This window comes from Tubulanus polymorphus, chromosome 4, assembly GCF_964204645.1.
Source record: "Tubulanus polymorphus chromosome 4, tnTubPoly1.2, whole genome shotgun sequence".
NCBI classification, from domain to species: Eukaryota; Metazoa; Nemertea; class Palaeonemertea; order Tubulaniformes; family Tubulanidae; genus Tubulanus; species Tubulanus polymorphus.
In genome coordinates, this window is record NC_134028.1 from 856,868 (window position 1) to 870,435 (window position 13,568).

At 36.4% G+C, this 13,568-nt stretch overlaps 1 protein-coding gene across 1 annotated transcript; it reads left to right on the plus strand.

The window, feature by feature from the left end:
- The first annotated feature begins 236 nt into the window (after positions 1-236).
- On the plus strand, positions 237-9,120 carry LOC141903996 (advillin-like). Its single transcript, XM_074792425.1, has 25 exons — positions 237-395; positions 1,365-1,439; positions 2,049-2,120; positions 2,357-2,434; positions 2,752-2,804; positions 2,927-3,032; positions 3,333-3,443; positions 3,516-3,582; positions 3,921-4,053; positions 4,257-4,335; positions 4,433-4,531; positions 5,278-5,431; positions 5,512-5,606; positions 5,834-5,971; positions 6,105-6,194; positions 6,481-6,552; positions 6,832-7,041; positions 7,192-7,253; positions 7,331-7,424; positions 7,625-7,723; positions 7,818-7,928; positions 8,111-8,236; positions 8,562-8,633; positions 8,705-8,791; positions 8,874-9,120. The coding sequence occupies exons 1-25, from the start codon at positions 330-332 to the stop codon at positions 8,985-8,987; spliced, it is 2,463 nt and encodes an 820-aa protein (XP_074648526.1). The 5' UTR covers positions 237-329; the 3' UTR covers positions 8,988-9,120.
- The last annotated feature ends 4,448 nt before the right edge of the window (positions 9,121-13,568 follow it).

Here is a 13,568-nt window from a genome sequence, read left to right on the forward strand (position 1 = left end):
GCTTCTGACCAGTGACAGTAGCCTGTGTAAATATGTAAATAAGAATTCGAATATTGTTTTGTTTTCGATGCGTGGATTGCGGTGCACAGGTTGTACGTGTATACGGGGCACTTTGCGAGAATATTCACCAGCATTTCAAACATCTGTTCCGCGACCATTATTTATTCAATTCAAGTCTAGTGATGATACACACAACATACCGAATCATAAAACTATAACATACATGGATATTTCAGACTAATAACCGACAGGATTTCAAAAGCAAATAGTTATAGAATTTGTTGTTGTTTTTCTAAGAAAATCGAATAGTGAATTTAACTATAAACAGGATGCCTGTTGACCAAGTGTTTATGGGAGTTGGTCAAACTCCAGGGCTGGAAATCTGGCGCATTGAGGTAAAATATGTTCTCTTCCAGCGGTTTTATAATTAAACGGTTACGGCTATTCTTGTACATATAACACTTGGGTCCAGTGCCTTGCTATTTGAAAGTACAGTCCTCAAGGCCCGCAGTAGATCTCACATTTAACGTATATCTATCATTTATTCAGAATTGTGAAAATAGCTTTAAAAATAGATTAATATTATCGAGATATTTCAGACAGATGACAGATAATTTCCGATGTAATGAAACTCACAGGGATCTATTCCCTTTATTGTCCATTCAATAAAATTGATGATGATATCTATAACCGTTCTTCTTTCGGTTACATCTGTGTTTTATAGATAAATCAATACATTAATGGGCAGGTATGATATTACATATGAGACTGACGGACGAGTTGTGTAGCAGGTGGTCGGGTATTTGAAATATCAAATATATATCAGTGTTTACTGTATAAAATAGAGAATTGCACCTCAAATGTGTTCATAAAATCATTGTTACCCCTGAATTGCCAGAAATACATCAATGGCGTATATATTTTATATATTTTTAAAAAACATGGCCTCTCTCTAAACTATCCTTGAATACGGGATCTACTGCATGCTAAACCAAAAACACAGCTCTTCCGAACCAAAAATACGTAAGACTAGCCCGTCGTCAGGTAACCCTCACCCACAGCCAACCCACAGCCCACATAACCCTAACCCTAGATTCGAACCCGGGTCGCTTGTGTGCCAGCCGAGCATGCTTACCACTAAACCACAGAGCTGTGGTGATTGAACGGGTTTGTAAATTTGTCTGATCAGTGTGGTGACCATTTGGCTGTGGTGACCAGTCAGGTGTGGTCTAACAATACCAACTGTCATTCTCTGATTATTTGAAGGGTTTATCAATCATTTTCAAGCACCCTCCTGCGCCACAATATAAAGACTATTTCAGTCGGAAGATAAAACCAATTAGAATTCATTTTCTTATTTTCAGAAACTGAAAGTCGTTCCAGTCGATCAGAATCAGTACGGCGAATTCTACAGCGGTGATTCCTATATAGTTTTAAGTGTAAGTGCAGTGTATATCACATATTTCTGATGATCAATCCACGTTTTGTAAAAGTTTCAAAAACATTCTATCGACAGCATGCTTGTGTGTGCGTCAGTTTCAATTACAAACTCTATATAAAAACCTGGTGCCAGTTTTAATAGATCAGTTAGACAATATTAACCCCATCAGTTAACTGTGATAGATCAGTTAGACAATTAACCCCATCAGTTAACTCTGATAGATCAGTTACACAATTAACTCTAGTAGACGAATTAACCGCAGGGTGAAAGATAAAACCGGTTTACTATAGATGTGGTGCATATTACGGAAAATAAACGTTGTGTTGATCTATTATTGAAGATATATTTGATAACGGTTATGATTTCTATTGACATCAAATCAGGGAAAGTATTTAAAATCGGTGTCGAATTTCATGGCGATCGATCGACTGGAGTGTCATAGTGAAGTCAAATAACCTGATTAAACCTTCCTTCCTTCAACCTATGACCTATCGATGACCTTGAGACGGGTGTTACGCGGGTCAAGGAAATTCCGGGTCATATAGACTTTAAACTCCATACAAGGCTTAGTCCTAACTTTTATGATTTTTATTGTTTTTTCTTCCAGACGGTTAAACCACCGAAATCGTCCGCGCTCAAGTGGGATCTTCATTTTTGGTTGGGTAAAGAAACGTCTCAGGTCAGTAGATTTTTAGTTCAGTTAGACATTGAATTAGATCTTGTTTTATGTGAAGTCGACTGTTTGAATACAAATAGTTGCTTTTGGTTGTTACTTCATGCATTCAGCGACGATTACGATTCAGATTTCAATGTTTTGAGCTTAAACTTTTTCATAAAACTGCACCCTGTATAGACACAATCCTTAATATTGTTTTAATTACAATCAATGCTTTAGGATTCGATGATAATTTTCAGGATGAAGCTGGAGTTGCAGCTTATAAAACTGTTGAACTCGATGATAGTCTCGGTGGAGGACCAGTTCAACATCGTGAGGTAGGTGTAGGCTACGTTCACCGTATAAGAGCCCAATAATATTCACTGTGTTCTACACATATTGTGAATGATAATCCTCGAATAAAACCAGTGACAGTTCTGTTCAAGTGATAAATCAATTGTAGTATTCAATAAGCTCAGTTGTTCACAGTTATTAGTATGAAAGCACAGATACATACAGTTAAACTGGGATATAATCACTCTATGTTCCAATGTATATTAACATCAAAATGTAAACTCGTATTTCTTCTAATGCTCGAAATTAGAATTTTTATACGTGAATGAAATTATTATATTTTTCTTCTTATTAACTGTAGGTTCAAGACCACGAATCCAGTTTGTTTCTTTCATATTTCAAGAAAGGAATTAGGTACGTTTTAATAATAGATATCTACAGAAATAAGGAAGACGTCGTGTTGATTGAGTCAAAAATGTTGTAGAGTTTCACATTGACATTTTACGATGAATAATGTGTATTTGATACTGTGGCAGATATTTGGAGGGTGGAATTGAATCCGGATTCAGAAAAGTGGAAAGAGGAAAATACGAAAAACGTCTGCTTCACGTGAAAGGAAAACGTAACGTGCGAGTCACGCAGGTATGTGTGCGTGTCACGCACACCGATAAAATAAATCCGATATGAAAATCATAAGACCGATACCTGCGAAAAACATCCCACAATAACAAAAAAACAAGTTAAAATGTAGCAGAAAATTTTGCAATTCTAAAATAGATACTATTCATTAGAATTTTTGTTACATTTTACAACAAACAAATTTGGTATTTTGTAATACGTAGAATGTGATAAATACATTTCGTAGTAAATTCTTTTTGGAAACAGTGCGCAGCATTAATCGAACCTTTTAAAAAATCAATATCTCGCTGTTTTCTACATAAGGTTGAACTACACGTGAATTCTCTAAACGACGGAGATGTTTTTGTTTTGGACGACGGCGAGAAAATATTCGTCTGGACCGGAAACGAGAGCAGCATCAAAGAGAGAATGAAGGTGAAGGTCACGGATAAATATTTTTGCCTCGAATTGAATTAATTTTAACTGGTTGAATATTTTTGTGTGTAGGGTATGGAAGTAGCTAGACAGATCAGGGATGAGGAAAGAGGTGGTAAAGCCCAAGTTATTGTAGTCGGTAAGTTTTAAAGAACTTAAATCGTATGTCTGAAGAGTTCAAGTAGATTTAAGACATAAGTCATACAGTTTGGAACTTAGCCTGTATAATTGGTAATCGAAGGGTCCTACTTAAACCGTGAAGTTAAAACTGTGTCTAGTAAAACCCATGTTAAAAAAGTTGAAACTGGTGTATGAAACCAGTTTCAACAAGTTGTCGTTTAATTTTCAACTCTGTCAGTTGAGATTAGTTTATTTTCGATGTTTTAGCGAAGTCAAACGACGTAACTGAATCCAGGTGTTTCAATGTAAAGCTAATCTCAATATCGACGTATACATTTTTTTGTATATTTTTTCTAGAACCGAAACAATCGACGTATCACGCGGGTTTCTTCAGAGCTCTGGGTTCGGAGGGTCCGATAAAATCAGCAGCAGAAGGAGGCGACGATTCCGAGTTCGAATCCAATCTGTCTAGAGATATTAGATTATACAGGTCGGTATAGGGCAGTAGACACTGTTCCTTTCAAAAAAATATCATGTAAACAAAGTTTGAAACAAGTCTAAAATACCTAATGTAAAATCGATGGCAATAATCACTTTGATGAACAACGATTATGATTATTCTATATGTTCATGGACTCCGACTCAAGTCTGTCATTCAGTCTATGAATCAATTGATATATTCACTAATTCTAGAGTCAGTGACGCTAGCGGTGAATTAGAAATCAATCTGGTCGGTGAAAAGGTCATAAAACAAGAAATGTTAGATACCTACGTGAGTTGGACAGCATTGCCGGATGACGGTTACTGTTAGCCTGTAAAACATTAATCTTATAACAGATTTTAAGATGAATGTTTGTTTTAATTGTTAGGATTGTTTTATATTGGAAGCTGGACGAGCCGGTCTGTTTGTATGGGTGGGAAAAGGCTGTACAGATTATGAAAAGAAAAGTGCCTGGTCGAGGGCGTTGGTAAGTATTTTGCTATCGCTCGCTTGTCACAGCGGCGACGGCGAATCTTACTTGTAGTGATTCAGTTTCGTCTCGGAGAAAATTAGATTAATTTTGCCATTTTGTCCTCTGTAAGGCACTCCTTGAATCGGTACGTAAACAAAAAAAAATATTTCTTAAACTAACAAACTTTTGACATTTATGTATATTTTTTGTAAAGATTTGTCTTTAATTTGTGACGCGTGAACATCTTAACGTCTGTTTCAGATTAGTTTTTCTAACAATGAAAATTCTATTATTCAAAACATCTTATATATTATATCACACATTGTAGATTTTCAATCTAACCAAAAGCAACGTTAAATACAATATAGTCCACTCTGTGACATTGTAACTTTGTAACACTGTAACTATAACATTGGAACCAAATTAAAACGTAATGCGGTAACATTATTGGTGTCATGATTTTAATTGCCCTTTTCATTTGGTCAAAGATCGTTAAAACCTCCAAATCTAACCTTCGTCCTTCCGAAAATTGCATATTTTGGATGTTTAAAAAAACATCAAGTAACAAGGGTGGGGGCCCAGTAGCCTATGAAACGGTCTGAAAAATACCTTTTATTTTTTTCGGGACCCCGGTCTCCCAAATTTCCTAGATCCGCCCCTGTATTGGTTTCCACATTGGAATCTTTACCAAAAATAATCTATGATGTTATATTTATTATCTACCAATTTTACATGTATCAGGTTCTCGATTATTTCAATAGGGATTTCTAGAAGAGAAAGGCTATCCTAATTGGACTAAAGTAACTCGTGTTGTCGAAGAAGGTGAAACTCCTTTGTTTAAACAATGTTTTACGGGTTGGAGAGATAAGAACGTAGTTAACGGTTTCGGTAGCGCTCAGAAGAGTAATATCGCCAGTACGTATTTCATTTATCAAATCATTCTTAACCGAGATTTAAAAGCGTCTTATAAAAGCGTATTATATTTCAATTGATAGAGGTGAAAAGAGAGAAGTTTAACGCCACTAAGATGCACACCGTTAGTGTGGAAGAAAAACAAAGACTTCCCGATGACGGGACCGGTCGTTTACAGGTATATCTAGTTTCATTTCAAATATATTTTAAATATCAAAAAGAAGACAGAATTCTGCAGTATTATGCCCCGGTCAAACAAGCTGGCTACGGGAGATATACCACGTTAGATACATTACCTATAACTTGTCGTGAACCCCGTAGAGTTAGTTGGACAGGTTTTACAGCTTAAATACAACATTTCAGCGCCGATATTCATTTAAGGGTTAGTTATGATATTATTTACAGATCTGGCGCGTGGAAAACTTTAATTTAGTTGCAGTACCGGAGGAAATGTATGGTATATTTTTCGGCGGAGATAGTTACGTGGTGCTGTACACGTACACTCGGTCAGGAAAGGAAGAAAATATCATATATTTCTGGCAGGTATGACCTATAAATGTACTTTGATCGAAAGTATGGTCAAGAGCCCAGTTGCATCCCGAAGTCAAAAAATGTCTTGAACAACAAACTCTACATTTTTTTAAATTCATTTTGTTTCTTCATTTTTTATTCGCAGGGATTAAAAAGTTCGACCGATGAAACGGCATCGTCAGCGATGTTGGCTTCAAACATGAATGATAAATATTTTGACGGTAACTCACAAATGGTTAGTAAAATCCACCTCTAACCGTGTCGTTTAAAGAGGGTTAGGGTTAGAATCCCTGAGAAAACGATTGCCAAAATAGTCCTAGTCATCGTTAGGAATAAGAAATAGCCCAAGGAAACACATCTGACTCTTAGTAGTCTTAGTCTAAGATTTCATATCGTAATTGTGGCGGCCTGTTTGTTTACGTTACCGGCAATTATCTATTAGTTAATTTGTTTTGATGTGTTACCTTCCAATAATTGTTAATCAAAGGCTCCAATATAAGGCGTATGCTATCTATGAACAGGTTCGTGTTGTACAGAATAAAGAAAATGAACACTTTTTACTGATGTTTCACGGAGAGATGGTGGTTTATATGGTGAGTGTATTTCATAATCTCTAAACATTGAGTCTCTCGTGGAATGTGCGCAATAATTGTAACCTCTTTATAACAAACAAACAAAATGACTTCCTGGGAGAGAGTAACTTGGTTACCTGGCTCAACACCACTTACACATTCTTGTTTGTACGACTTGCCATTGTAAACCTGGGAAAGTATGATTCAAACAAGATAAGAATAGTCGCACGATCCATACTTGTGTCCAACCGCCACCCTGGCTCATCTTGTATCCTCTTATTTCTCTATTATTGTCTATAGGGTGGAACTGCCAGTGGATTCCGTAATCGCCAGGAAGTGGAGAGAGTACGAAGTGACGATAAAGAATCGATGTTATTCCAGGTGCGCGGTACGACCCCGTCGAATACTCGGGCAGCAGAAGTACCCTGTAAATCCTCATCACTCAATTCAAACGATGTATTTATACTATCTATAGCTAGAGCTAAACTGAACTTAGTTTGGTATGGTTTGGTAAGTGTGTCCATCAGCTACTCTACCCTCGGTATCCTAGCAAAAACAGTTACTTTAGGCATACTAGGATATTGGGTCGGGGAGATTTGGGATCATATATACTCTAAATGCATATATTATAAGTATTTTCAAAAGTATTTTAATTTGTAGGGTTCGAGCGCCGAGGAACGAGAAACTGCTATTAAAGTTTGTCATTGTATCTCACCAGCAAGGTCTGTGTCACTTCAGTCATTTACAATCTATTTCAAACCTTAACACGTGTAGTTTGTTATGTTATTACAATTGGCAGTGAAATGGCTATAGTTCAAGAAAAAGAAGAACCCGCTGAGTTTTGGCAATATTTGGGAGGGAAAGGTGAATACGCATCTGGTTCAAGCACGACGGTAAGATTGGAATCCAGGACCTAGTTACACAGTTCTCAGATCCGTCTATATCTGAATTACATGTACTTCATGTGTGCTTTATAGTTAGCTCTCAAATCAGTGGAACTTGGTTCATTAAGGGCACTTCTGTATATACTTTTTGTGATCATAAAGTATATGTTTGTCTATCAAATTCAGTATAATTTGTTTGTATTTTACAGGACAGCTCGAACCCATTTTCTGTGATGCCGAGATTGTTCCAATGTTCGAACGCATCTGGAAATATTGACGTCGAAGAAATCGTCGACTTCCAGCAGGACGTAGGGAAAATTCTGATTAAATCTAACAAAAATCATTTTATCATCGGCCACAATTCTTCAAACCAGACTTGAATTCATATATTTCTGTTTGTAGGATCTGTGTTCAGACGATGTAATGATATTAGATTCCTATGATGAAGTTTATGTTTGGATCGGAACCGGGGCAAATGCAGAAGAAAAGAAAGAAGCGCTTACAATAGCAATGGTAAAATAACCTAACCTAACCTCATATATAACAAGAAGTCAATGGCTGGGCGAATTGTAAATTTGCCTGTACTGTATCTAAGTTGTAGAAATTTGAAGTGTCAAAATCCGTTCACGCGATTCTGCGATTTTTCTACATTTCGATACTTTGTGTAATTCATCGCATTCTATTCAATTTTACAGCAATACATTAAAACAGATCCGTCTGGTCGAACTGTAGATACTACGAATATATTCCAAATCAAACAAGGACATGAACCGATTAATTTCACATGTCATTTTCTGGCCTGGGACGAAGAAAAGTGGAAGGTGAGAACAATACGTACATCTCGAGATCTAGCAGTAGTTAGGTATTCAAATAATGAAGTAGTTCATGAAGTGGTTGTATCTGTACGAGACGCAGCTGTACAATCCCGATGTAACCATGGTGAATCATGAAAATAACTATTAGGATATGGCCGAAACGCTGTTGAATCAACTATTAGTTCATGGAAAAATTTCGGATTTTATATCAACTTATACGTTTTTATTATATGGGATCGAGTTGATATATAGTATTGCACCTTCATGATACCTGCAACATATACACAATATCATTGATATGACTTTCAAATCTTGATATATTTCTTTATAGAATGAAAAATCCTACGAGGATATGTTAGAAGAACTAGAAGCTGATAATGCCAAAGTGACATTAGTTTCAGAGGTACTCTCACACGTCATTTCGAGAAGTCAGGTTTTCGATGTCTCTTTTGTAAACTTATATTTCTGTTGCAGGAATTAGCAAAATACGATCAAACATATCCACTAGACGTGCTAAAACAGAAGTTTGTTCCAGACACTATTGACCCAACTTCTAAAGAGGTAGATATATCTTATCATCACTAGATACTGAATTCCAGGTTCCATTGGATGCGTCTAATTCCATGAATTGTTCTCATTACAGATGTATCTTTCCGACGAAGATTTCCAAAGTGTGTTTCAAATGTCGAAAGATGATTTCGGTAAATTGAAGGAATGGAAGAAAGTTCAATTGAAAAAACAGAAAGGCTTATTTTAGATACATCCGTAAATATTGTATATCTGCAATTTGTCAAAACTATTTTTTACACGCTTTTTGATGTTTTGATTTTTGATGTTTTGCTTTTTGATGTTTTAAGTGAATATGCTTTAATCAAAGGGTATTATTACATACACGCAATCAGTCATCAGTCATAAGTCATTAGACATGATAATATATTTATTATTATTGGTAGATTTTGTGGGTAATTTATTTATTTCTGGGACTGTGAAAGATATTATATTTTTAAAGAATTATTTGCACGGTTATAAATGAAGATTAACATTATTAGTATTATTAGTAATGACCAGAACAACGAACTGTTATATATTATACAGACATATAATAAACTTGATTTATATAATTATATGTTTTAATGTTGATATGCAAATTTCTCTCGGATGCTCTTGTTTCATTGGTCCAATCAGACATTTCATTTAATAACCAAAATGGTCGACAAAAGTAACAATCGAAATCGAAATGATTTCGAAGGTGTTTTGTATAACTAAAAAGCTGATGGTTTTTCAAGTCAAGCTGCTACGAACATGGGATATCTTTATCAAAGTGACATGTACGTATAATGAGTGAGTGCATCATTACGGAATAACATTATATATTATGGTACAGAATTCCGGCTTAGGCACTAACATTTTATACCAGGCCTTGGACGAAAAAGAATTGACAAAATTTATCAATTATATACAATCTACGTAAAAGATGTTTAATTCAGTATAAAGAAACTATCATTGATCCAAAAATCAACATCGAAATTACGATTTATTGATGATTCATGCAACTCTGAGAGTTTCCTTAAAACTCGGACACGAAAAAAATGTATATTCTAAATTGAAGAAAAAACCATTCATTAGATCAAATACAAGTATACACGAGTAGTTGACGTTTTAATTCTATTTCTGTGGCAACTGGTTTAACTGATAAGCAAGAAAGACGTTAAGAATTTGTTCTTGAAATGGATGGAAACATTTCAGATGATGTTTTCATACACATGTTGTCAGCTCGAGTCAGGGTGGCTTTACTATCAGGCGCTGTTGTATATACGGGCTGCTTTATTGTATTGGGTTTAATCGGTAATACCTTAACGCTGGTTGTAATACCTCGAATTCGTAAACACGTCGGAACGAGGACGGTTAATTATCTATTACCATTAGCCGTCTGCGATTCCGTTTGTGTTTGTTCGGTTGGAATCGTCGCCTGCGAAAATATAGCTTTCTTCACCGGTATTCAGCTACCAGTCCGTATCGCTACTTCTTCTACGATCGCTTGTAAAGTATCGATGACTTTATACAGTACTAGCATCGGAATATCGGCTTGGTTAATTCTACTTTTTTCGTTTGAAAGAGGCGTCGCCATTTTGTTCCCGATAAATCGAACACTTCACCTTTCACCGCATCAACGACGTGTTCAAATCACTTCCGTTACGATCGCTTTGTTTTTATTTCTGTCGACAGTTTTTGCGACTGGTTCTAATCTCCGCTATAAAGGACCGAGTTTAGCAATGTGCACGTACGACCCTCATCGCGTTGTCGCACGTGGTTTTATTCTGGCTTCCCTATCCCTGCTGTTGATGTATGTGGTCCCGTTTTTAGGCTGCACTATCAGTATTTGCATGGTATTCCTAGGAATCATCCGCAACCGAACTACAAGCCGCAAAGTCGTTCAGACCTCTACATCGGTATCGTCCAGTGAAAATAAATGTATTCTGAATCTCATTTGCATAATTGTAGTCTATTTCATATTTATCTTACCGTTTGTAGGGACCACGTTCATTTCATTGGTTGTAATACCCCTTCGCCTAATTGTTAACGTCGGCCCACAATTAATCCATATTTTGAATATCACCGGTCTATTTTCTGTTCTGTTTTCTATCGGAAATAATGCGGTGAATGTGATCATATTCACGTTTACGCTGAAATCGTTTCGCGCCGAAATTCATTCGTTTTTATTGAGAAAATAATTTTAAGAGTGCATCCCTCGTTTTCAAACACTGACTGAATCATACCGGAGTGGCCTGAGAGGCGAATTTAGCTTCTGCAGATAACGACACGCCCTGAGAGGCGAATTTAGCTTCTGCAGATATCAACCTGCCCTGAGGCGAATTTAATCTTCTGCAGATATCGACCTAAAATTATTGAAATGCCATTGCAAAACAAGAACATAAAAACACTGAAACTGAACATTATTCAATTAATGGTAAAAAGCTTTCCTAAAAAGATGTTTTGAGGTATGCGTTTAAAAGTATCGACGTATTCCCGAATACAATAAAACATTCCATCTCAGCGGGGCGTTATACTTCATTTAGAAAGTAGGCCAGCCTCTTCAGGGGCCTGTTGCATAGTCACGGCTTAGATTTAAGACTGGTCTAAGACCAACTAAGTTCTATACTCGATCTTAAGATTTAAGACCACTTTTGGACTTAAGTCACGACTGTGCAACTGGGCCCAGTAGTCTACCAACTGCGTTCACCATTGAAGGAAATTCACGTTCATTTTATATAATTAAGTTGGTTGATGTTTTGTTTTGTATTTCATTACGTAGTATAACCGTCGGTAAATGGTAAACAAACTTCGTTGCAACCAAGGCTCTGAAAACGACCAGTTTATTTTCATGGCGGCATCATCGCAGCATAGGAGCAGCGGGGATTTAAATTTTTTGCTATTTAGCTTTCGATCAAGTTTATTCCATATGCCGGGTGTATAAAGGTGACGCTGACTCAGGAACAGCAGTGCAATGTTTGGATTGTTAATCTTAAGCATTTTAGTCAGAGTGAATTCGTGGTTTTATCTGTCAGATTGAAGGTTTTATGTTGAACCGTCGTTTTGTTTCCAATATCGACAACAAATTCGGCTTTCGTATCTCGTCGACTAACCGAATGCGCTTAACTTCCGAACTATCCTCCGGAATATGGTTCCGATTTACTGAAAATTCGGTTTCGCATAGTTGAACTTAGTTGGAGTCGACTAACTTCAGTAGATAACCGAAGTTGGCCTTTACTGTGGCATGTGAGTATAAAAATTAGTTCACAGAAATACCGCTGATGATAAACATAGCGGCAGCACTTGACGGTCAAGATCTGACACTGTTCGCCGTTCCTTCTGTGGCATGCGAGATTCCGTACCTCCATAAAGAATGTTATATTTCATGGCACTAACTCCATATTATCTACTTAGATGCAAAATTGGTGTTTTTTCAATAAGAAAATAATTGAGAATCAAATTCCTATATGATTTATGTAACCACAATCGACGTTTCATGAAGAGATTTTAACGGTGGCCGCTACTAAATTGATAACTCATATTTACTTCCGCGTTTGTGAAATATTCGCATCTAGGGCAATCTTAAGACCTGCTGCATATGGCGTCACAAGCCCCGAGGCTTGTCACGCCATATTGGGGCCTGACACGCCATGTGGTAAACGTAAAATGAAAATCAAATCCTATGCAGGAGATGAAACGTCGACTAAGTCTCGCGGGTTTTTCTTCCGAAGTTGAAATATTCGGTTGGATATTAATTTAACTTAGATGATTTACAACGTATTATATATACATAATAAGAACTACATATTACATCGCATTTACACTAAAATGAGTTTTACAGAATAGAAATTGATCGTTGTTTGTTAATCTAATGCAGTGTACACACATTTTGAAACACAATTTAAACAATCATATATTTCGCCAGCATATGAAAAATACAAAAACATTACATATATATCTACTGAATGAGTTTTACAGAATAAAGATTTTAATTAACTATCTTACATTTCAATGAATCATTCATCTATTTCACATGATTTGTTGATCAATTAGTCTAAGAAGAACATGGATAATGTTAGAAAAACATATATGGTGAGCCAGGCTCCAATCTAGTGTGATCTGCAGTCATATGGCTCCTAAAATCGCTAAGCCTTCTACATGGCGTGTCAGGCCCCAAATGTTCTGCAGCCAATATGGCGTGTCAAGCCCCAAATTGTCTACAGAATAGCTTCAATAATTGAAACATGGTTTGTCGAACGGTTTTCTATGGAAGCAATTAAATTATATGTTTAGTTTCAATTAGTTATATATTGTTCATGATTTGATAATCACAAAACAAATACTGCTAGAAAAACCGCGATTTGTCTTCTATATGGCGTGTCAAGCCCCGAATATTCTGCAGCCAATATGGCGTATCAGGCCCCAAATGGTCTGCAGAATAGCTTCAATTGAAACATGGCGTGAGAGGATCCGATCAGTTTTCCTATAATTGTCACTAATTATCATAAATATTCAAAGATTTATCATTCTACATGGTTTGTCAATCATTTAGACTTAGAAAGAAAGCAAATATTGTTTCAAAAATAGCTCCTCAAATCACGCTGTCTTTCACATGGCGTGTCAGGCCCCAAATGTTCTGCAGTCAATATGGCGTGTCAGGCCCCAAACGGTCTGCAGAATAGCTTCAATTGAGACATGGCGTGAGAAGACCCGAACGATTTTCCGTACAAACAAATGAATAATTGTCATTGATTATCATAAATATTCAAAGATTTATCATTCTACGTGGATTGTCAATCATTTAGAC